Raw genomic sequence first — 21,100 nt, 5'->3', positions numbered from 1 at the left:
CCCCTCAGGAAGGAACAGGATGGATATTTGAGAGGGACCTCCCTAGGCACCTCGCTGCTGCCTCCTGGGGAGCCTGCACAGTTAGAGGCTTCATCATCCCCAGAAGCAGGAGGCCTCACTTTTGGGGGTCCATGGACCTCTTTAACAGTTTGCTAAAGCCCCTCTCAGAGTAACATTTTAAAATGCATAAAATAGATTACAAAGGAAAGAAGTTACATTGAAATAGAATTATCAAAATAGTATGACATTGTAATACATTGTGCCTCTTTATTAACAAGTTCAAGTCCTAGGATTAATAACTTCCAAGTTTTGAAGCAGAGATGAGTGTAAATGACATTGCAACATCTCTGCACCAACTGCTGTGAAATGAAAACAGCTGATTTCCACTGGTGACGTCACAAGGACTTCTAATGCTATGTGGCTTCTGTAGTGTGCTCAACTCACAACTGGAAAAAAACGCGTCATTTCAATGAGAGGCTAGTGGAAAATAAAGAGGTAATTTCCCCCCCCCGACCCCCCACGAAGTTGACGGTTCCTCTGAAATCTGCCACGGACCCCAGGTTAGGAACCCCCAATCTACTGTAATCATCGGTTTTTCCTACCAGACCTCAAAGTCTTTATGGGCGAGGACAATGTCTTGTCACAACGCTCAATAAACATTTGCTGGAAGAATAAATCAACAGAAAGCATGTGCCCAGGAAGCCTCCAGAACACCATCTCAAAGGCCCCATTCTCTCCAGCGTCTCTCACTGGGAATGGGCATGCCTGGTTAAGCTTAAAATACACCCAAGTGACATCTCCTGTCACCATGCAAGGAAGGAGATAGCCAACTCGGATTGCCATGGGACCACCGGAAAGAAGATTCCTAGCCCAAGAAGAAGGTGGCCAAGAGGCTAAGGAGGTGGAGAAGAGGGCATGAGGCAGAAGCTCACATCGAAGATCTCGAAGCCGGCAATGTCCAGGATCCCGATGAAGGAGGCGCCCTGCCTCTTGGTCTTGTCCAGAGCCTTGTTGATGCGCAGCACCAGCCAGCGGAACATGCGTTCGTAGGTGGCCTTGGCCAGGGCCTCAATGGCGAAGTCAGCCTGGGGGCGACACCCAGGAGACAGAGTGTCAGATCCAAGTAGCCTTCAAATCTTGTACCCTTTGCCCCAGTCATTTCACCTGCAGGGCCCTCCCCCAGAGAAACAGCCGTAAAGGTGAGAAAAAAGCGTTGTGCACAAATACGTTCATTGCAATGTCATTTAAAATGATGACAAGTTGAAACAACCTACATATCCAACAATACAGGAATAGGAAACTTAGACATTTGCAAAGATCTTTCTACACTAAATGGGGACATACTGAAGTATACAAAGAAATGACAAGATGTCTGAGATTCACTTCAGATAACGCGGCAGAGCTGGGGGTAGATAAGATTAACCACGAGCCGAGACAGGCCATGTATTAGCAACTCCTGCAGCTGCCTGTGTGACAGGCACACGGGGCTCATGACACTAGTCTATTCTGTGACTATTTGAAAAGTTGCACTAATAAAAAGCCAGGGTGACAACTAAGTTTAAAAAAAAAAAGAAAAAGCCTTGCAGGAAATGAAGAGCTGCCCAACAATTGTCTCTGGGCAGCACTGTGGCCACTTTTTCCTCCTCTAGACTTCTCTGTATTTTCTGAATCTTAAAGTGTTCCGGGAGTGTTCTCCTAACAAAAAAATAAAGGTTCTTTAATTATGAGGGAAATGAACAATTGGTAACAACTATGCACACTGTCTGCTGAAAATGAAGTGCTTGGCTTGCTGGGATGGGTCTCACAGAATGACCCGTGGGCTGTCAGCCACCAGCGTGAGGTACTGTGGACGGAACCCTCTAGAAAAAGGACTCACCAATGCAAACTTCAAACTATTTTTGAGAGATGGCAGTAGCACCTTAAAAATGCCCATTGTCACGACAGAAATGAGGAACTGCCAACAGAGGGGAGAGGCGGTCCTGGCCGGGAGAGACGTCTGCTCCCAGGGGAGGCGGGCACATTCGTGGGGCACAGCTGAGGGAAAGACTCCTGCTCGTCTGTCACCACAGGCAGCAAGACAGCAGGTGGCGAAGAGACAGCCGCTTGGCATGGGCTCCAAAGACGGGGGATGCCACCGCCACCGTGGCACCAGAATGAGTCATGCTATAGAGACCTTGAGTTCTCGCTTCAGTTTATACCAGAACAGGACCTGCCCGTGTCCTTGTCAACCAATCAGTCTAAATATCGACTCAATGCAAAGATGCACAACGCAGCCTAAAGAGGCTCTACATCCAGATGGCCCTTCCTAGGTGAGTGGCCTTGGCCAGGCCACCAAAATTCTCTGCGGCCAGCTTCTCGTGCTCTCAGTAGGGATGAGCACCGCTCTGCTCTTCAAGCTGCTGCGAGGACTGAACCCACTCAGAGTGCCCAACACAGCCGACGGCCCAGAGCAGGCCTCACACTGACCCTCGAGGAGGAGGCGGCCCCACTCCCCCGGCCCGCTGGCATACCTGTTCCTTAGTCTGCGCCTTCTGGACGTAATCCCGTCCCACCTTGATGCGCGGGGTGAGGATTCCTCTGGTGAAATCAGTCACGTTGATCCCCAGGAGGTGGGACACTTTTTGGGCAGCTAACATTTTTCAAAGAGTAAGGAGAGGAGAGGTAAAAAAGTTGTAATTAAACCCAAGAGAGCCAGTCCCTCTGCTCAACCTGGGAGCAGAGGAAGAAAGTTGTAGTAACTGAGCATCACTGCCAGGACGACCAGCTCGGGCCCTTCTCCAGCAGGGCACAGAACACCAAGCTCCCCTTAGACCCAGTGGCTGTGTGCAGGCCAGTGGGAATGGCAGCCTTCACACCCTCCGGCCACAAGAAGCAGGGAGGCACGAGTCCTGACTAGGGGCCTGGTATCAGTTCCTCTGCACAGACCTGGCCACATCCTGAGTGTGAAAATAGGTCCAGGCCACAAACAGGACTGAGAGGAGACAGTCCCACCCCAGTGCTAGCGGACAGAACAGCACAGATCCCACAAGAACATCTCCTACGATCTACACATCCCCCAGTTAAATTTTTTCAAAAGGCCCTAAGAAAGGCATGTGGAGGCTATTAAAAGTGGTCGTTTACACGAGCCAAGGAAATAACAGTGGTCGAGGGAGACGCAGTGTTTCACGGTCCTAATGCATTCATGGGCAAAGTACCCATGGAGTTGGAGCAACAGCAGAAATCACTGTTTTACTAACTGAGACAACTGGTTTGGTCTCAGGAAAAAATGAGGAAAACCCTGGTCCATAAGATCACGGGATTTTCTAACTCATTCTGATGCTCACTCTGTGAAGCAGAAGGAGAGTCAGGTTTGTGTGTGTTTTATAAAAAAAAAAAAATAGAGAGCAATAGCCAGCTATAAACAGACATAAAACGACAAAGAGAGGAGTATCTGGAATTTGTACAAGACCCCCTCTCCTGAGCCAGTCCAAGCACAGGCACTTGCCCCGTGCTTCAGGGGAGAGGACCACGAGTGTTACCTGTGTTGTCGGGCATCGACGCCTGGTCGGTGTTGCGCTCCTTCTTGAAGACGATGTTGCCGAGCTGAAGAACCCCCGAGATGACCCGCAGCAAGCCTTAGGGTGCGATCAAAGGCAGCTCAGAACCAGGCAGGGGCTGGAGGAAGTCCCTGAGTGCGGTGGTCACTCCCTCAAGGGCCAAGCAGGGACACTAGGGTACCAGGCCTTGGTCTAACCCACGTGGCAGGCCCAGCCGCCCCACAGGGCTCACTCCCTCCCTGCTGGCGAGGTTCTGTCTCCAGGGCCTCTGGCCGACCTCGGCTTGGCCAGCCCTATGCTTGGGTACAAGCTATGTAACACTCCCCCCAGCACTTCTAAATCTGGACCAAGGACATGCCTCCAGCCTAGGGGCCCACTGTCTGTTTTTATAAATAAAGTTTTATTGGAAGACAGCCATGGCTCATCCATTTACATATTGTCTGTGGCCGAGTGAAGGGGGCTCCAACCCTTAACGCACTCTCCTCAGCCCCCAATCTTTCTAAAATGAAGCCTCAAAGCCCTCTTCCCCCTCTTTCTGGGAAACGAGAAGACACGGGCATGTTCCACACTGCTATTCATTCTGGGCTTCCCCAATGCAAGGAACACAGCCCCAGCCCCTTCCCACTCTGCCAAGACAAAGTGGAATATTCCACTTTCAGCAAATGGCAAGGACTGTAGCCGTGGACTCAGACCCTGGGCAGTGAAGCACCTGTCCTTTGTTCCCCTCTGCGAAAATGCCTGTGGTACCACCGGGAATGAATAACCCTGAACTCAAACCTGAGGTAGCATTTCCCACACACTCATGGCTTCCCCGCGCCTCTGCCGGACTCCCTAAGAGTCAGAGCCACAGGAAGCTCTGCCCAGGCCCAGCAGCTGCCCCGATGCCCCAAGGGCGTGGTGACCAGTCTCCCGCCTCTCCTCCCTCACCCACAGGAGGGCCAGCTCTGTACCCATTTGCTCCTCTTCTGGGATGCCCATAATCCTCATGGCCTCCATGGTCTCCTGGAACATGTCTTTGTCCTGCTGCCCAGGGATGGTGACGTGCCCATTGGACAGGAAGCGGTATTTGTTGTACGGCTCCAACAGCAGGTCAGCTGCAAGGGGTGGAGAGCAAGGGCGGGTCAGTGAGGTGTTGAAACCAGACACTCCAGTCAACGCTGTGGCCTCAAAGGTCTGGGAGACTGGGAAGCACCCCTAAGCCCTGCGATACCCCAGAAACAGTGAAGTAGCCAGGAATGCTGACTCTCCTCAGCACGCGAGAGTGACACGCACAGGGCCCATGAGAGCCTCAGGGCCTCATGACCCACAGCTGCACACGCAACCCGCCCTGACTTTTCCCTGGCGCAGCCAGAAACAGGGGGCTGAGTCCTCAGGATGGCTGGACAACAGAAGTCATTTTCACTTCTCCTCCCCAACCCAAGGCTGGAGTTTTCATTTCCCAAGTGGAGTGTGTGGCCCGATGGCACGGGAGCCCCGGTGGTGCGCAGCCCCACGTCAGGCTGGGGGTCCATCACTCACTCTTCAGGTGTTCCCCAGCCCCGGACAGGAGATAGTAGAAGATGTGGAAGGTGCGCTCCTCCTTGGCCTGGCGGATGGCCCGGGATTTCTCCAGAAGATCTTTGCAAACATTGAGGAACTGTGCAAGCTGGACGGAGGCAACCCTCCACGCTCCCCATCCCCATCAAAGGGAACTGAACTCCGCCAGGCAGGAAGAACAGCTCAAAACGGCAACACTCTCCTGGCTCCATCTTTCAAGGTGTGCAGCTCGTCCAACCAGCTCCCACTCCCAAGGGCCTCGTCTATTTAAAGGGGGCCCCCTTCTCATGAGAATGGACATGAGCATGTCTCCCTAGCACAGGCTGTAACACGGGTGTGGGGGAGAAATGGGGCAGCAGCCACCCCAACTCCGGCCCTGTGGGAACCACACTGGCCCACCTTCAGGCGTTCCATCCCATTCCAAGCAGAACTTTATCCTGCCAGTAACCTAGCTCTGCTTGTCCTGGGACTCTTCCGGGTGCCACAGATGTGGTGTCCTAACAGGCCCATAAAGGGGAAACTGCAGGAATCAGGGAGCAGCCTCTTCTCCAACAAGGTCACTTCCCTCCCCTCTAGTCCCAGATTCTCACTACAATTAAGCACAAGGATACAAGTCTCAATATTGGCTCCAACGATGTAGCCATTGACATCAAAGTTGATGCGAATGAATTTGCCCTAAAGGAAGACAAGGAAGAGATTAGAGGCCCCATATCCTCTAGCCCCCACCTCCAGCTGGCACAGCTTAGAGGGAGAAAACCAAAAGCCTGCCCGTGGTGGTGATCAGGGGCCCCGCACTCCACACTGCACGGGCACTCAGGACTCAGAAGCGCCACACCACTAAAAGCCTGGAGCCAGGACCCGCTCCAGTGGTGGCCAAGTTCCTCCACAGAAGGAAAGGAGGGAAGCAGGGATCTACAAGTGTTCCTCATGGCTGGATTTGGCCTGCGTTCTAACAATGGGACGATGAGGGTGACCCGCAGGCACCCCCCACTCCCTCGCTGGCTTTTTGCCTCCGGGGCTAAGGAAGCCACTTCTGCAGGTGCACATCAACCGGAGTGCGACCCAGCGACTCCACGCAAGAGGCCCAGGAAGCAGCAAGTCTGAGGCTTCCCCACTTCTGGGGTGAGAGCACCCAGGTGGACAGCGACAGGAGCTGGAGCTGCGGGGAGGAGACCCTGACCCCCGAGCTGGGTCGTGACGGCTGCTACTCACAAATCGTGAGGAGTTGTCGTTTTTCACGGTCTTGGCATTCCCGAAGGCCTCCAGGATGGGGTTGGCCTGCAGCAGCTGCCGCTCCAGCTCGCCCTGGAAAGGAACCCGGGGGTGCAGTGAAGGCCAGGCAGCGGGCTGCCGAACCTACGCCGCCAGGTGGACGGGATGGTGGCAGAGCCATGTCTACACAGCCAACACGTCAGAGCAGAGGCTTCTGGATGGGCTCCGGCCACACCAGCCTCAGTCACTGTGTCACTTAAAAGTGACCTTCCCACCAGGTCTCTGGAAACCTTGACTGGTTTGAACTTACTTTCACAGACTGACCAACCAGCGTCCCTAGAAAGGGAAAGCGGGAGACTCCCCCAGCTCTGGGAACCTGGCACAACTGCCCAGGTCAACCCTGGAGGATGCGGGGTTGGAAAGCAGCACAGGAACCAAGAGACGCAGAGCCACACGGTCCCAGCCCAGGGGCACCGGCCTCCCTCTCCCCTCCTTGTCTCCAATCCCCACCCAACACCATTTTTTTTCCCCTTTTCATAGGACAAGCAGAGAGGGACCCAGATCCACAAAAGACACCAGCTCATCTGCTCCGTGTCCGAGTCAACACTACGTTCACTTTCCTTGCTGGTCCCCTGACCTGTGCACTGCCCCCCCCCAACCTTGCTCCCAGCACATTAGGTATCTGAGCATGGGATCAACAATGCCCATTGTGGGTTCTAACTGTTTACTGATAACACCAACAAATCCTACTGTGGTCTCATGACGCTTTGTGGTTGACAAAACACACCCTTATGCCTTCCCCTGGATCCTCATGATCCCCAGGGTGGGCAAAACCGAGTAGCCCCATTTCACAGAAGAAAAAACTGAGGTTGAGGGATGGGGAACGCTGTGCCTGAGGTCATCCAGCTCCCAGCCAGCAAATCGGGTATTCGAACTCTAGTTCCACCTACGAGCTGTCAGTCACGGCTCCATCTCCCGCCCTGCCCCACCTGGGGGCTCCACCCTGTCGGGCGAGAGCAATGGTGGAAGCAGCCATCGCCCTCCCAGCCAGCCAGATAATAACTGACACTGAGGGAAACATGGATCTCATTCACCTTAATACCCAGATACCCTCTCGGGGGAAAGAACATCACACAAGGGCCAGGCAGGGTTTGTATTTATTAGCAAGGCTGGAGTCGGGCCAGGATTTTACAGGAATGAAGGCTGCCTGTGAGTGATGAAAAGGAAAACTGGTGGCAGCAGGCGCCCCCAGGAGAGTCGTGAACCACAGCCTTCCAGGCACACCTGCCATAGGGCGAGCCTGTCTGCAGGGCACCGAGGATGCTCTGGAGTCTGGCCAAGCCAGGGCTGGAAGCCTACCAGAGACGGGAAGGGGCCCGGCAGACCCTCCTCTGCCGGCCATCCTTGGCCAGGGTTCCTCCAGGGCTGGGGAGCCTTTTGTTCTCAGACCATACATATAAGTGAAGGAGGGTCAGCGGAGCCAGGTCAGGGGGCAGAGGTCAAACCCCTAGAGCACTCATTGCATGTGTGCTTGGCACCAGCGGTCACAGACCAGGGCTGCCATCCCCCGGGCTCGGGCAGGGCCTGGGAAGTCAGCCAAGGCAGCCCGCGGAGGCAGACTTGGATGGCGCTGCTCCCCACCCACTAGAACGTTCCTCTCAAAGCACAGGCCAGGCTGCCAGGCTGGCCGAGCCACTCCCGTTCCGTTCCTGCAGACGGATGGGAGCGTGGCCCCCGCCAGAGCCTGCCCCGGCTCAGAGGCAAAGCCAGGCCTCTGTTTAGGATCCACACGCTGTTGCTGTGGAACGTGGGACCGCTGGGCCAACTCGGGAGCTCCCTGCTGACAACGGCGACGGCCAACCTATGGGTTTTTCTTTATTGATGTCTAATTGGGCCAAGAGACTTTTATTTTTCAATGAAATTTGCATTCTATGAAATTATGAGGCTCTTGTAGGCAGCGCATGCTCATAAAAGTTTGGAATTACCCATCCGGTTTCTGAAGGGCTTCACGGGGTGGTGTTCCTGCCAGTGGGCTCCAACTAGTGCATAAAAAACAGAGGGAGGAAGAGGAGGAGGGGTCAAAGGTCACTGCTCAGACTATGAAGTCCATTTGGGACGGTCCCTCACCCAGGCTCCGCTTTACTGACATCCAGGCCTGGCCAAAGCCTGGCCTCCCCCAGCAAAGTGAGGTCCGGGACGTCCCAGTGGGCAGTCTCGGGATGAGCAGTGGGGTCACTGCCAGCTCACTCTCTCCCGGAGTATGCCTCAACAGGCCTCAGAGTATGAGAGCCGCAAACCAAGTTCAAGAGCGTCTCAAGCCCCAGATACGTGCGCAAAGTCACTGTACAGGTTTCAGGCAAGGAAATCCATCAACCTGGTCAACGGCCTTGACAACTGAGGGCCTGAGCAGTAACTGGAAGCCGAAGGCAACCTCATCAATCACTCTGGTTGGACGGAGTCAGAGACAGGTTGCCCATCTCACACGCAGCCTGAGAAAGAGGATGTGACAAGCAAGCTCCCACTTATCACTCCCCCGCAGGCCGTCTTCTCCAAGCGCCCGGGGCTGCCTGCCCCTCTGCAGCTGGAGCCCCAGACGTAAGGCACATGGGTCTACATTCCTGCTCTGTAACTGTGGTCCTGTCTCCCGTCCTCAGGGCAGACTCCAAGGTCACCCTCAAGAGACCCAGGCGCATACTAGGCATTCAATAAATAGTTGGGAAATGGATCTTAGTGCAAATCCAGAGATGGAAAACCACAGCCAGAGAACTCCTAACCTCACAGCCCTGTTTTTAAAATAGGCATCCTAAAAAGAATGGAAAATGGGGGGTGGAGAGAGGGAGCAAAAGAAACTTTATGCTAAATATAACTCCTGACACCCTGTGGAAAAAGATTCAGAGTGTCTTGAGAAGTCTGGCACATGAAAAGTTACTTTTGGTTCGATTCCAGAAGACTGTGCTCATTAGCACATTCTGCAGGACACACCCCAGGTCTGCATGCAAAGAGACACACTACTACTTACTTATATACGCTGCACACAGCTCCCCAGCAAAGGGGAGCCACCAGACGGCGCAGTTCCCCTGGTGGCTTGAGGGGACACCACGGACACTTAGATTTCACAGAGAAGTTTAAGAGTGTGTGCTTGAGAGAAAGAGAGAGAGTACCACACGGGCATGCTTAAGACCGGTCACCCCCGACTCTGGGAAAGGCCAATGTGGGGCCTTCCAGGAACTGCTTCTGACTGGCACAGTGGTGGCAGGCGATGGGGCTGGCCATCTCCATCTGGTCTGGAACACTGAGCATGTGCGGCTCCGGGAGAACAGAGTCCCGTTCCACTGCACCTCACTCAGGGTTCCGCACAGGGCATTAGAGCCGTCATGCTCATGGGGGATTCTGGGCATGACCGGATTTTCTGAGAACAGCTAGGTGATGAGGCCGGACCCATTCCGCAGGAGCTGTCATTTCAGAGTGCACGAGAGGTCACTGTGTATCACACCCAGCCCGCCCCTCCTCCAGAGACAGTCAGTGAGCCGAGGCTACGAGAACAGTTCTAGCTGCAGAAAGTGACAACGGTGTGGAGTGAAAAGCTGCTTAGAAAAAAATACGTAATTCAAGGGCACACGATGGGCAGAACACGCATTCCTGGTGCAGAACGTGCAGTAAACGTGCAGCTCACCTAGAGAGGACGCTGCTGCGCTCGACCATAATCCATCAAGAGGGAGAGGGGAGAAAAAGGGAAGTGAGACGACTTTCCAGCTGCCCTTTCTCTCTTCGCTGGGCGCTGTCCACCCAGAGGCATTTCAACAGCAGGGAAAAGCAGCAGGGACTCAACGGCCTGCTCGAGACCCTTCAAGTCTCCATTATCTTGAGAACCAAGTTTTGGAATCTCTCTTCCGTCCTCAGAGGAGGACACCACGCAGCAATTAGCTGCCAAATGCCAGGAGTACTCTACACCGGACCCTGGGTGGTCTCCAGCTTCCAGAGCAAATCAGAAGGGCAGGAGGCAAAGGGAGAAATGGGCTGGCTATCACCAGACCCACTCCCAAGACGGCCAAGCTGCAGCCTCAAGACAAGTGGGTCCAGCCTCTGCTCTGTTCCCCAAAACACTCTCATTTTAAGCCGAACCACGAATCATTAAACGCTCTTCCTCTGGAAGACGAGGCAGGTCGTGGAGGGGAGGCCCGCACTCACCTGGTCTTTCTTGCTCTTGTGTGAGGAGGCCACGTGAGCCAGATACTGAATGACTTTCTTGGTGTTCTCTGTCTTGCCAGCTCCAGACTCACCCCTACCAAGAGACCAAGGACGTTCTCAGGGGAGAGGTGGCCAAATCCTTGAAGTCTGTCCCCTCCCACTGGACACTCTACGGCCTACCACGCTGTTGGGCGCCAATGAGGGACCCAACAGCTGGTGGCAGAAAAGGGGACAGGCAAATGAATGCTACGTTCTGGAATCCTCGCTCAGGCCATTTCCCATGGCCCTCCAGAGGCCTGACAAAAGTAAACTTATATCCACTGCCTGCCCTGGTCACTTGGCAGCCTTCGCATCCAAATGTCTTAGGAACCAGTTTTAGGCAGCTGTTGACTCAGGGGTCAAAGGCACTTAAACACGCTCCTTCGAAACTTGCCTTGAAGGAATGTTCTGTCCCATTAACTCCCTCGGCAATGGGGTTTATTTATCTCCTCGTTAAGTTCAAAGGATGAGGGGAGAAGCCTCACTGTTTACTTCAACTCAGGTAAAGAAAGCCACTGCTCAGAGCCAGAAGGAATGTTCCAGAGGGGCGAGTTCCCAACTGAGCTGTGTTGAGAAGAAGCTAGCTCTTCCTCTCTGCTATAAACCCCACCCACTGCCCACCCGTTGCCCTGAGGAAGGCGCTTAAATCTTTGGCAGGAAATAAAGCTCATCGTGCTGTGGGACCACTGAGCAGCCAAGATATCACTGTAAGGCCCGTGCCCTGGGGAAGGGGCGGGGCTTGAACTGGGAATGGCACTCATGAACCCGGTTTTGGCAGGAGTCGCCAAGAGAAGAACAGGTCAGGGGTGACACAGGCCCCACCACCCACACAGAGACACTTACGTGCACAAAATGGACTGGTCCTCTCGATCTGAAATGAATGAGACATCCGGTTAACTCGAATCAGATACAAAAAGCTCCCCTGCTGGCTTCCGAAGAGCTGCCCACTTCCTGGGAGCCCAGAGCCTCTAACGCAGCACTGCCGTTGTGGGGGGCCCTGCACGCCGGCCCACACACAGACCCCATGCCTCCCTCGGAGGAGGGACATTCTCAGGTGGCCGTGCCACAGGGCAGCAGCTACCACCTCCAGGAGCACAGACGGCCCACCCGCAATACCCGCCTCCAGACACTAGAAACACTTCGGTCTCTCCCACCTCTGAGAAGGCTCCCAAGAGCTACCCTGCTGAGCACTAGGGTGGGGCCTGCCCCATATGTTGGTAACTAGGGGTGGAGGCTGTTAGAAGTAAGGTCCGTGCCAGGTTTTTTAAATACTGTCCCCGTTTAAGTAAGGAGCACGGGTTAAGAGGCTGGGTGAGGGGTGGGGTAGACAAGGCTGGCTTTGCGATGGGACCACCCTGGGGAAGATGCTGCCTCAGGCACGAGGTGCGTGAGACCCTGGCCATGTGCCTGGAGCCCCGGCCTCCTCCTGTGATGCGGGATAACAGTATACGTGTCAATAACATGCATGAAAGCCAATAGTGTGGTGTCTGGCACAGGGAAAATGCTCACTAATGTCAGTTTAGAGGCAGCTCGGAAAGAACAGAAACTCACTGGAATGACAGCTTCTGACTAGTTTCTGTGACATCTTGGGTCTCCAGACCTAGGTGTCAGGAACATTCCAACTATCCTGAGCCCTGAGAACTGCTCAGCACATAAGGACATAAACAACGCCCTGCCTTTGGGTGCGGGAGGAGCAGCAACGCCCGCACTTTGAAAGCTAAGTTTGATGGAAATGTGCTAAGACATTCGGGGCTGACCCGGTTCAGGGCTGGCTGTCCAATTTTCAGCAAAAGCTGACACTAACAAACTAATTTGTTTCCTTTTCACCCCCCTTCATGTAACACCCCCACCCCCTTGAAGTCAAATCAGCCTGAACACAGGACCAAGTCTCAGTTTCCTTATCCATAAAGTAAGTGGGATTAGTTTGAAAAACAGAAACAACACACGAATGGAATGGTGTGGTACTCTGAAGAGAATGAACTCCACAAAAGGCTGCTGTCTGTTTATTTCGCCATGACGAAGTCAGGTGACAGGTTGGTAGTGGCACTGTCAGGGCAGCGGGAGTACTAGTTGAGGAGTAGTAGAGGGTAGTAGTTAGTAGTACTGGCACAGGACAGAGACCGACGTTGGTGATCTAGAAGGACACATTGAGGGCTCCCACTGCCCAGCCAGGGCCCTGCAGGACGGGGCCCCGGGAGAGCGACCACGGCTCCCCGTGTGCATGGCGAGGAGGCGGACCTAGCCCTTCATTACTAGCACACCCTGCACTGCTAAGCAGCAGCCTCCTCGCAGGGTGAGCCAGCGCGCCTGACCTCAGCGGCACACGGGCTGGGCATGATGAGCAGCTCTTCTCCTGTCTGCAGGTCACTCGGAAGGGAAAGAGGGCGTCCAGGCGGAAAGAAGCAAAATTAACCCTCATGCCCATCACAAAGGGAGCCGCCCCTGCCACTCTGCACCTTCCCCTTCAGGCCCCTAAGAAGCGCCCGCAGTGTGGAGCTGGGAGGAACTGGGCCACTCACAGCCTTCTCAGTACCACGGAACCACCCACAGCGGCCCCCGAGGCCAGCCTGGCTCCCTTGTCTTGATTTGCCCCAAAGAGGGTCCTTTGAGGCTGTGCGGCTGACAGCAGAGCCTCTATGAGACAGCCGGGAAGGCAGAGGGAAGTAGGCAGTGGGGACTAAAGGCTGGGAAGACACAGCAGTTTCCATCGCCCGCCCCTAAGAACGGTGTGGGGACCGCTAAGGGTCTGGAACAAACCCAGCTGTGATCCAGGCCCCGGCCTCCCCCACTGCCCCTCCCGGGCGGCCCAGCCACAGCATGTTTAGTCAACGCTCCACAAGCAGGCAAGATGGTACCTGCGCGTGTTGGCAGGTCATGAGGCAGCAGCGGGCCAACGTTACCATAAAAGGAAACATTCCCATCCCTTCCAGAAGGAACCGTTTTCCCAGAGCTGTCCAGGCCCGGTCCCCGGGATGGCTGGAATTCCTCTAATTGTGTGAGGAGGAGTCAGATGCTGAGCTGCTGAACAACAGGAAGCAGAGGCCCCCAAACACACACACATGCAGGCAGAGACACACGTACATACAGGGACGTGGACCCAGCTGCAAGTGGACGGGTGCACACAGGTACGTGCACACAGACACACACATGCACACACAGAGGCCTGCACACACTCCAAATTGCAAAATTGCACACCCAGAGTCACTGTAACCTCCATCACCCCACCATCCCCAGCTCCCCCCTCCTCTGACCTTTCACCTCCAGTTCCTGAAGCCCAGTTACCACTGTCAACAAGCCCAAAAGGAAACACTCTGACACTTTCATTCCACCCTTTAAAGGCTCTAATTCACTGTGCCAGAACATTCATTTGGGCAAACTCTTTTGCAGAGGAAAACGATGGGAGGCCTTTCTCATTTCCTCAACTCTTGTCCCCACCACCTGGCGCCCCACATCCGCCTGCCTGCAGTGAGTGACACCATGGCCCCTCACATCGGAAAAGGTCTCTTCAATTCCTGCACCAGGTCTGGGGCTGTCATCTTGTGGCCTCACAGTAACCTCAGGTGGTAGATAAGGCAGGCACTGTCCCTGTTTTGCACAAGCTCCTCACAGCAGTTTTGGTTTGTTCCTGAGCTCAGAAGCAGCTCTTCTGGGCAGTGGGATGGTTAGAATTCTCAGCAACCAGTTGGCCCTCCGCCTGCCTCAGTTTACTCCGCCAGACCCCCAGTGCATCCTGGTGGGGACCCTCCTTAACACTCACTCCATAAGCCCCTCCCACACGGTCATCTCCATGGATGCTCCAGAGCAGTCCAGCCCACCCCGTTTGTTTTGGCTCAAGTCCTTATTCGGGCCTATATGGACTGAAGGCTTATTTGAAAACGCCCTTCCTTCCTCCACACCAGAGGAGACAGATAGACAGACAGACAGGAATCCTATGGCCCAGTACCAGTGGAGTGCACCCACCAGAGACAGTTCTGTTCTGGGAAACAGGCCCCGTTGTGGGAAATGGGCCCAGCTCTGGGATGAAGGCTAGCCTGACACAGGCCCCTAAACTCCTCCTGCCCCGCCCCTAACTCGGGGGTGGGGGCGGGGGGGCAGAGACAGGATTAGGAACCTCTCTGCAGTGGTTTTCGAATCTTCCAAGCAGTAGCAGCCTTCCCTCAGATAAAATCTTCCCGAATGCCCGTATGAAGAACAGGAGACGAAAAGCTGAGCTGCGTGGGCAGCGGAGGTGGGGTTCCTCCGAGCACACTTTAACCACAACCGGCAGGCGTCTGGAGCAGCGGCGGCAAAGGCTGCGTGTGCTCGAGCCTGGGCTCCAGGCTCCACGCTGCACTTCCCCTCGGGATGCCGGGTCCCGTGACCTCCCGGGCAACAGAGGGCAGGGCCTGGCCAGCAGGGCTGCTCCAAGGACTGAACGAAGCGGGTACCTACAGCCCGTGGTCCGGCACAGGCGCTCAGAGACACCGTCCTTCATAACCCCGAGCCTCTGCACGCCCGCCCCTCCAAGCTCTCCACTGCATGCCCTCCTCGGAATAACAAGAGGAAAGGTTTTAAGTTACATATTCAGTGATGAGGCCACTCACTCTCCTGATTTTATTCAAACCCAAATGCCCCAAGGCCTTTAGGAGCTGATGCAGGTTTCCAACTGGACAGGTGTCTCCAGCCTGCTCAGATGGTCCAGACTCCAGTGGGCGGAAGGGAAACCTGACTGCAGGTATTCACCCCGGGTACAGACTTCTGCCGGGGGCCTTATCGCTCACTTCCTCTATGAGAGGAGTTGTCGATTCTTGTCCATAAAAGGCGAAAGGCTCACACAGCAGTGACATCAGCCTCGACAGGAAGTAGAGGAGGAAGAGAACGGACTTGGTTCACCAACAGCCGCTGCCTGGGCCTGACTCATCGCCCGCTCACCAAGATAACGTCTCCCCGAGGTCGGCAGAGCTACGCTCTCTGGGGTACACCTGGAAGAGTGCCCTGCCCACAGGACCAGGCTTCAGGTCAAGCAGGTTTCTTGAGAACTAAGATATGGATATGGGCCAAGAAAAATGAAAGCAAAGGGCAGTCCAGGTTGGGCGACATGCCTGCATGGGGGAGACATGATGGATGTCATGACAAATGGGCCTGAAACTTTCCACCACCAAGGGGTCTGCCTTTCATGAAAACTGCAGAGCAGACCCCTGGGACGCTCACTGTGTGAAGGCCGGCTCTGTGCCGCCTGGGAGGGAAAGTCTCAGGCTGTCCAGGGCAAACTCTTGGACATCAGAGTTAGTTCTCCCAAGACCTTCTGGTGAACAGCATCAGGGTCTCAATGGGCCAAAATGCAAAGCATTTCACCAAGTATAAGATGCGGAGAGACCTGTGGGCTCATGCTCAGAACTTAGGGGCTGGGAAGGCCCTAGAGAGCATCTGGTTCAATCGTCTCTGTCTAGAGGTCAGGACACCAAGTCCTGAGAAGCCCAATGACTTCATCAAAGTCACACAAGCTGAGCCAAGAACCCAGGCCTCTGGATGCTAGTTCTTCCCCATGGAGAGCTCCTAGAAGGGGATCACTTTGTGCCACCAGCAGTCCTGCCTCAGCACTGCAAAGAAAGGGCCATCCACACTCATAATAAAGTGCCACATGGGGTCCTGCGAGCAGCCTGTTACTTTCTCCAAAGCCAGCCCAATTCACGAGCTTGGGTTACAAGTGCTTGGGAAGCAGAGGTGAGAAAAAGCAGGTGCAAAATAATGCTTCACATTAGCTGAGGCTGCAGACTGATGCCGAGCCTTGGGGCCCTTGTGTCACCAAGCCTCTGGCAGCCTGCCTGGCAGTCAGCCAACAAGAAGGAAGGCCCCGGCAGTGGCTCCCAAGCACACAATGTGGTCATCAGCAATGTTTTTCCAAGGCACGGAGGTAGGACCAGACCAAGGAGATGCTTGCTCAGCAGCAACCCAAGCCAGAAGTCTGTTGGACTTGACCCAGTGCCTCCACCCACACACTCCCTCAGGTAGGGCTGTGGTCTGAACCCTGCTGAGGAGGCCCAAGTCCCCAGTTACAGGAGGCAGAGAACGGGCAGCCCTCCAAAACCAGGCACCCTTGATAGTCAGAAAGAAGCCCAAGGGACTGCTCTTAACTTTCATCATGTGAGAGGACAAGCCAGGCCCCAAACAAGCCCTCTCTTGGCCAAAATGCATCCGGTAGTTCACACAGGTGAGCTCCTAGCACACAGGCAAACCTGCCAGAAGCCACTGCTAGTCGTTCATCCACCTTTCCCATGGGCGGGGCTGGGAGCAGGAATGTTCCCCACACAGGGCTGCTGCTGAGGCAGCTCCCATGTTTGTCAGGGTGGAGGGAAATTCAAAAGCCACATGTGATACTGATGGCCCACAGCAAATGCCACCAGGACACTGGGAGGGACCCGACACTCCCAAGTCAGTTCTTCCTTGCTCTTAAACAATATTTTCCTTGGGGAAAAGGAAAGACAGGTAGGGGGTGCCGTGGCTGAGTCCCGTACAGAGAGGATGAGGCATGGATCACAGCTCTGGAGACAGCTGGGCTCTCAGGGAGGGAGAAAGGGGAGGACGGAGGGAAGGACAAGAGGACACAAACAGGGAATGAGATGGACACCGCGAGGCAAAGCTCAGGACAAACTTGGCTCCAAGAAGGAGCACAAACAGTCCTGCAAAGAGGACAACGGGCTTTGTGAAACAACACAGTGATGCATTCAGCCCAACCTGGAGAGCACCAGGAGCATCAGTGCTAGGAAGTGAACAGTCATGGCACATGAAGATGCTTCCTGAAGAAGCTGGAGGCTCTGCCGCCTTGGAGAAGGGGCAATCAAATGAAAGGAATGGTGTGCTGGCAACTTTTAGGCCAGAATTTCTCTCCTGGAGCATGGCTTCCACCCTTGGCTTTCAGCTTAGACCTCTGCCCTCTTGTATTTGTGGACTGGCTCATGTGGAAGAGACAAGCTCTTCCTCCAGAGTCACAAAGCCTGGTGGGAATGACATCCTGAACCCAAATCAACACTGTCCATTTGCCAGAACACCATGGGTCCTCAGAGTTTATTACAAAGGTCAACACTGGGCCAACAGCCTTGGTCAAGACTAAAGGAATTTTACAGAAGCCACTTGTGGAATCCTGACTTTTATGCCTAGAGACTTTCAGCTGTGTTATCTCTCTTTAGGGAATTAGTTTTGTTCTCCTCTGATAGTTTAATTCCAGAAACCAGGCAGGGGAAAGAAAGCAACCTTCTTCTCCAAATGCACCAACGTTCAGCCCTGACATCCTGAAACACAGCTCTACTGGAGTCTCAGAGTCAGAACTGGAGAAAACAGGAAAAACGGGCTGGTAAGCAGCGATCACCAGGCAGGAGAGAAGAACGTGTCCAGGGAGGTTAAAAGCACAAAGCAGCTGGGTCATTAGAGACTCTGCAGGTAAGTTCTTGTGTTTGCTTTGGGGGGGCTGTGACAGAGAAACTGGGCCAGGTTTTCAAACACCCCCAAGGTTTCCGGTTCCAAGAGGGCACTCCTTTCTTATCTCCCACTTCAGCCAGCCCGGAGCAAAGCACAGTGGGCCTGTTGGCTTGGATTAAAAACAAAACAAAACAGCAAGCTTAGAGCTGAATCCTTGGAAAGGACTGTTAACCACAGATTCCTCTTCTAGAAGGAACATTTTACAGAAATGAGACTGACAGGCATGACCACACTGTAATTAGGCAGCCTCATTCCAGGGGCTGGGCTTTCCTTCTGGGGGCATCACAAAGCAGCCTCCTGGGATCAGCCACAGGAAAGCACCCCCTGATCCGGGCTCGGTGTTTGGGTGGTGGGCCCAGGGCTGCTTGTCACAGCACCTCTCTGCTTCCCACCAGTACATCAAGAGAGGACCGCCCCAGTGCCGCACGCACGACGTTCTCCTGGAGCTCTACCGAGGCCACGTCAACCAGAGGCCTCGTGCTGCCTGCTCCGGGTCCGTGGACTAGACCGGGCAAGTTGGAGACGGCATCTGCCAGCGCACGCCTGTGTGTTATGTGGTCGCTGCAGGGAAGGCAGCTTTGACAAGTCACTTCCTGTGTGTGCTTCTGCCGAGAGCCTGAACTCTCGGAGGATGCTCTTTGAGATTAAGAAACCTGCCTGGAGGAAGCCTCTGGTTATCACCTTCCTTAAGCCAGTGGGATCGCGGATGGAAGGAATGTGCGATGTGCAGGTTTACACTGAAGGCAGGGACAGTTCAGTCAAGAAAGTGAATTTCCAGACTCCTAATGCTACCTTCTAGAGGGCACTTGCGGCTGGCCCCGTGGCCTAGTGGTTAAGTTCGGTGCACTACACTTTGGCAGCCTGGGTTCAGTTCCCGGGTGCACAGCTACAACATCTGTCAGCAGCCAGGCTGTGGAGGCGTCCCACATACAAAATAGAGGAAGACTGGCACAGATGTCAGCTCAGGGTGAATCTTCCTCAAACATACAGAGGAGGATTGGCAACAGATGTTAGCTTAGGGCCAATCTTCCTTGGCAAAAAAATAAATAAATAATTATAAAGGGCACTCATCACAGAGCAGGCATCGTACATACTGCACCCTGTTTAATTCTTACAATAACCCTGCCAAGAGGCAGATGAGAAAACGAAGGCCCAGGTCGAGTAAGTAGACTTGCTGGACCATGGTCACTGTCAGGAAGTGACAGAGCCAGACTCCCACTGAAACCTAGTCCAAAACCCAGGCTTCTTCTCCACACCAAGTTTCTTGTTCACAAGGCAAGTTTCTCCCTAAAGCTAAGGCCAAGAGAGGCCCAGCAGACTCTTCGTGGTGACTCCTACAGAAGTGCTCTGTCATTTATCAAAGCCCCCCTCTCTACCCCAGCACCCTCAAAGCTAAATGAGGTGGCCTCCCGCTATGAGCTGGACTCTCACTCTCCTCCTGAAGTTGACTTACCTGCCTCTCACAACCTCCTCCAGGCAGGACCATGGCTTGTCTTTCTACTCTAGCACACAGTAGGCACTTGGCTGGCACAGGGGGTAATGATGCGTGGGCACAGAGCCTGCCCCCGCGGGGTGAGCCACACAGGACACACGGGCCCGGCTCAGACCTCCCTGCAGACAGCGGGGCCCCCATGCACAGATGCTGGCAGAGCCTGCACCTCCTGGCCTGCACATTCCTGCTTAAGCGGAGTCATCACATCTGTGGCTTCCTCAGCCGCCGTCCTGGTGAGTCTGTTCAAAGTCACACTTTCCCATACCCTCAAAGCACTTCCCTAACAGTGCTTCTCCTCAGAAAGACCCTGGAAAGCAGACAGCTCCAAAGGAGCAACCACCACTGGGGCAGGAAGAACGTGAGAGAGGAGAGGAGGGCCTGTTGCCCGAAACCAGCAAGCTAGAGAGGAGAATTCCTCCAAACACCAGCCAGAGAGTGAGGGGCCACAGTGCCCCTGGGGTGGGCCCCAGGACGGGAATCGGGAATCTGGTTTCTGGGGCGGACTCTCTGCGGGCCTTTGGACGAGTCAGTTAACACTCCTGGGCCTGCCCTGCACCTGAGTTAGAAGGGTCATACTCAGACGGGAAGCGAGCACAAAATTTCTACCCTTCACTGTTCACCCAAAAGGGTTAACCAACCCCTGAGAGGAATGTGGACACTCACTGGGCACTCTGAGCAACCGCTCAGTGACCGACCGCTTCTGCTGCAGCCTCTGCTGAGAAGCAGAGGTGGGATTAGCACAGAGCAGAGGGTTAAATAGTTCTCGGATTAGGGTAGGCCTGGAATGAAAGCAGACCCTGCTGCCACTCCCCCAGAAATGCTGGGAGCTCATTAAAATACCATAAAGTCACTGAAAGTGAACCAAACCTGGCATTCCAACTAATTAACATAGAAGAGGGTTTTTTTCCTACTCTTACTGGGGAGATTCCTGGGCTCCAGTCAAATTCTTCCACTGGCCAGTTCTCCTGTAAGAATCCACGCTGTTACCCACTGAGAGAGACCCCGGAAGGCCTGGCCCCAAAGGAAGCCAGGAGCGCCATTTCCCAACCCAGTGGCGCCTTGACGCTGTGCTGCTTCTGTCCAATTCCACAGGCAGCCCCTTGTACCTGCCTTGGGAGACGGCCCTCTTCCCCATCGGGGCCCACGTCTGCCTAGTGAGGGGCAACAACAGGAGTTACGCTCTCTCATCCTCCCGGCCTCAGACACTTCCAAGCCTTCAGCACTCTTCTGAGGAATGGTTCAACCCAAGGCAGGAAGACCCATTAATGGCTGTGACAACAAATCAACCAAATGGGAAAGCCAGGGTTAGGAGGGTGAACCAACCACGTCACCGCAACTTTAATTAAACCGAAGGCTGAGGATTAAAACAAACAGAACAGTGCCGGGCGCGTCTGGGCTGCGCTGTAACCACTTATTGACACATCCCTGCCAGTCTTTCCACAGGATCCGAACTCCACAGGATTCCGACCACCCCAGGCCTCAGCGGCCACACCTTCCTCCAAACTTCCAAGACACCTGCCACCTGCTGCAGTGGTGCCGGCACCAGGGGTGGGTGGCAACTTGTCTTATTATATGGCTGCAAGTACAGATCTGTGTACAGACACGTCTGGTCTCTCCACCTGGGCTGTCAGCGCCTCCAGTG

The 21,100-nt window shown here is 54.5% G+C and overlaps 1 protein-coding gene across 3 annotated transcripts in view; it reads right to left on the bottom strand.

Annotated features, from left to right (window-relative positions):
- MYH9 (myosin heavy chain 9) overlaps positions 1-21,100 on the bottom strand; it is a 91,104-nt gene that overhangs the window by 30,903 nt on the left and 39,101 nt on the right. For all 3 annotated transcript variants that reach the window (XM_044780369.2, XM_070506947.1, XM_070506948.1), the window contains exons 4-12: positions 11,355-11,382; positions 10,473-10,566; positions 6,285-6,377; positions 5,684-5,747; positions 5,055-5,153; positions 4,487-4,630; positions 3,519-3,614; positions 2,511-2,629; positions 933-1,085 (exon numbers count right to left, since the gene is read on the bottom strand). In XM_044780369.2, the coding sequence (XP_044636304.1) occupies positions 933-1,085; positions 2,511-2,629; positions 3,519-3,614; positions 4,487-4,630; positions 5,055-5,153; positions 5,684-5,747; positions 6,285-6,377; positions 10,473-10,566; positions 11,355-11,382 (890 nt within the window). The remainder of the gene's footprint in view (positions 1-932; positions 1,086-2,510; positions 2,630-3,518; positions 3,615-4,486; positions 4,631-5,054; positions 5,154-5,683; positions 5,748-6,284; positions 6,378-10,472; positions 10,567-11,354; positions 11,383-21,100) is intronic.

This window comes from Equus asinus, chromosome 4 (assembly GCF_041296235.1).
Source record: "Equus asinus isolate D_3611 breed Donkey chromosome 4, EquAss-T2T_v2, whole genome shotgun sequence".
Classification (NCBI taxonomy): Eukaryota; Metazoa; Chordata; class Mammalia; order Perissodactyla; family Equidae; genus Equus; species Equus asinus.
The sequence above is the reverse complement of the archived record's forward strand: the minus strand, read 5'-3'. Positions and strand labels throughout refer to the sequence as shown.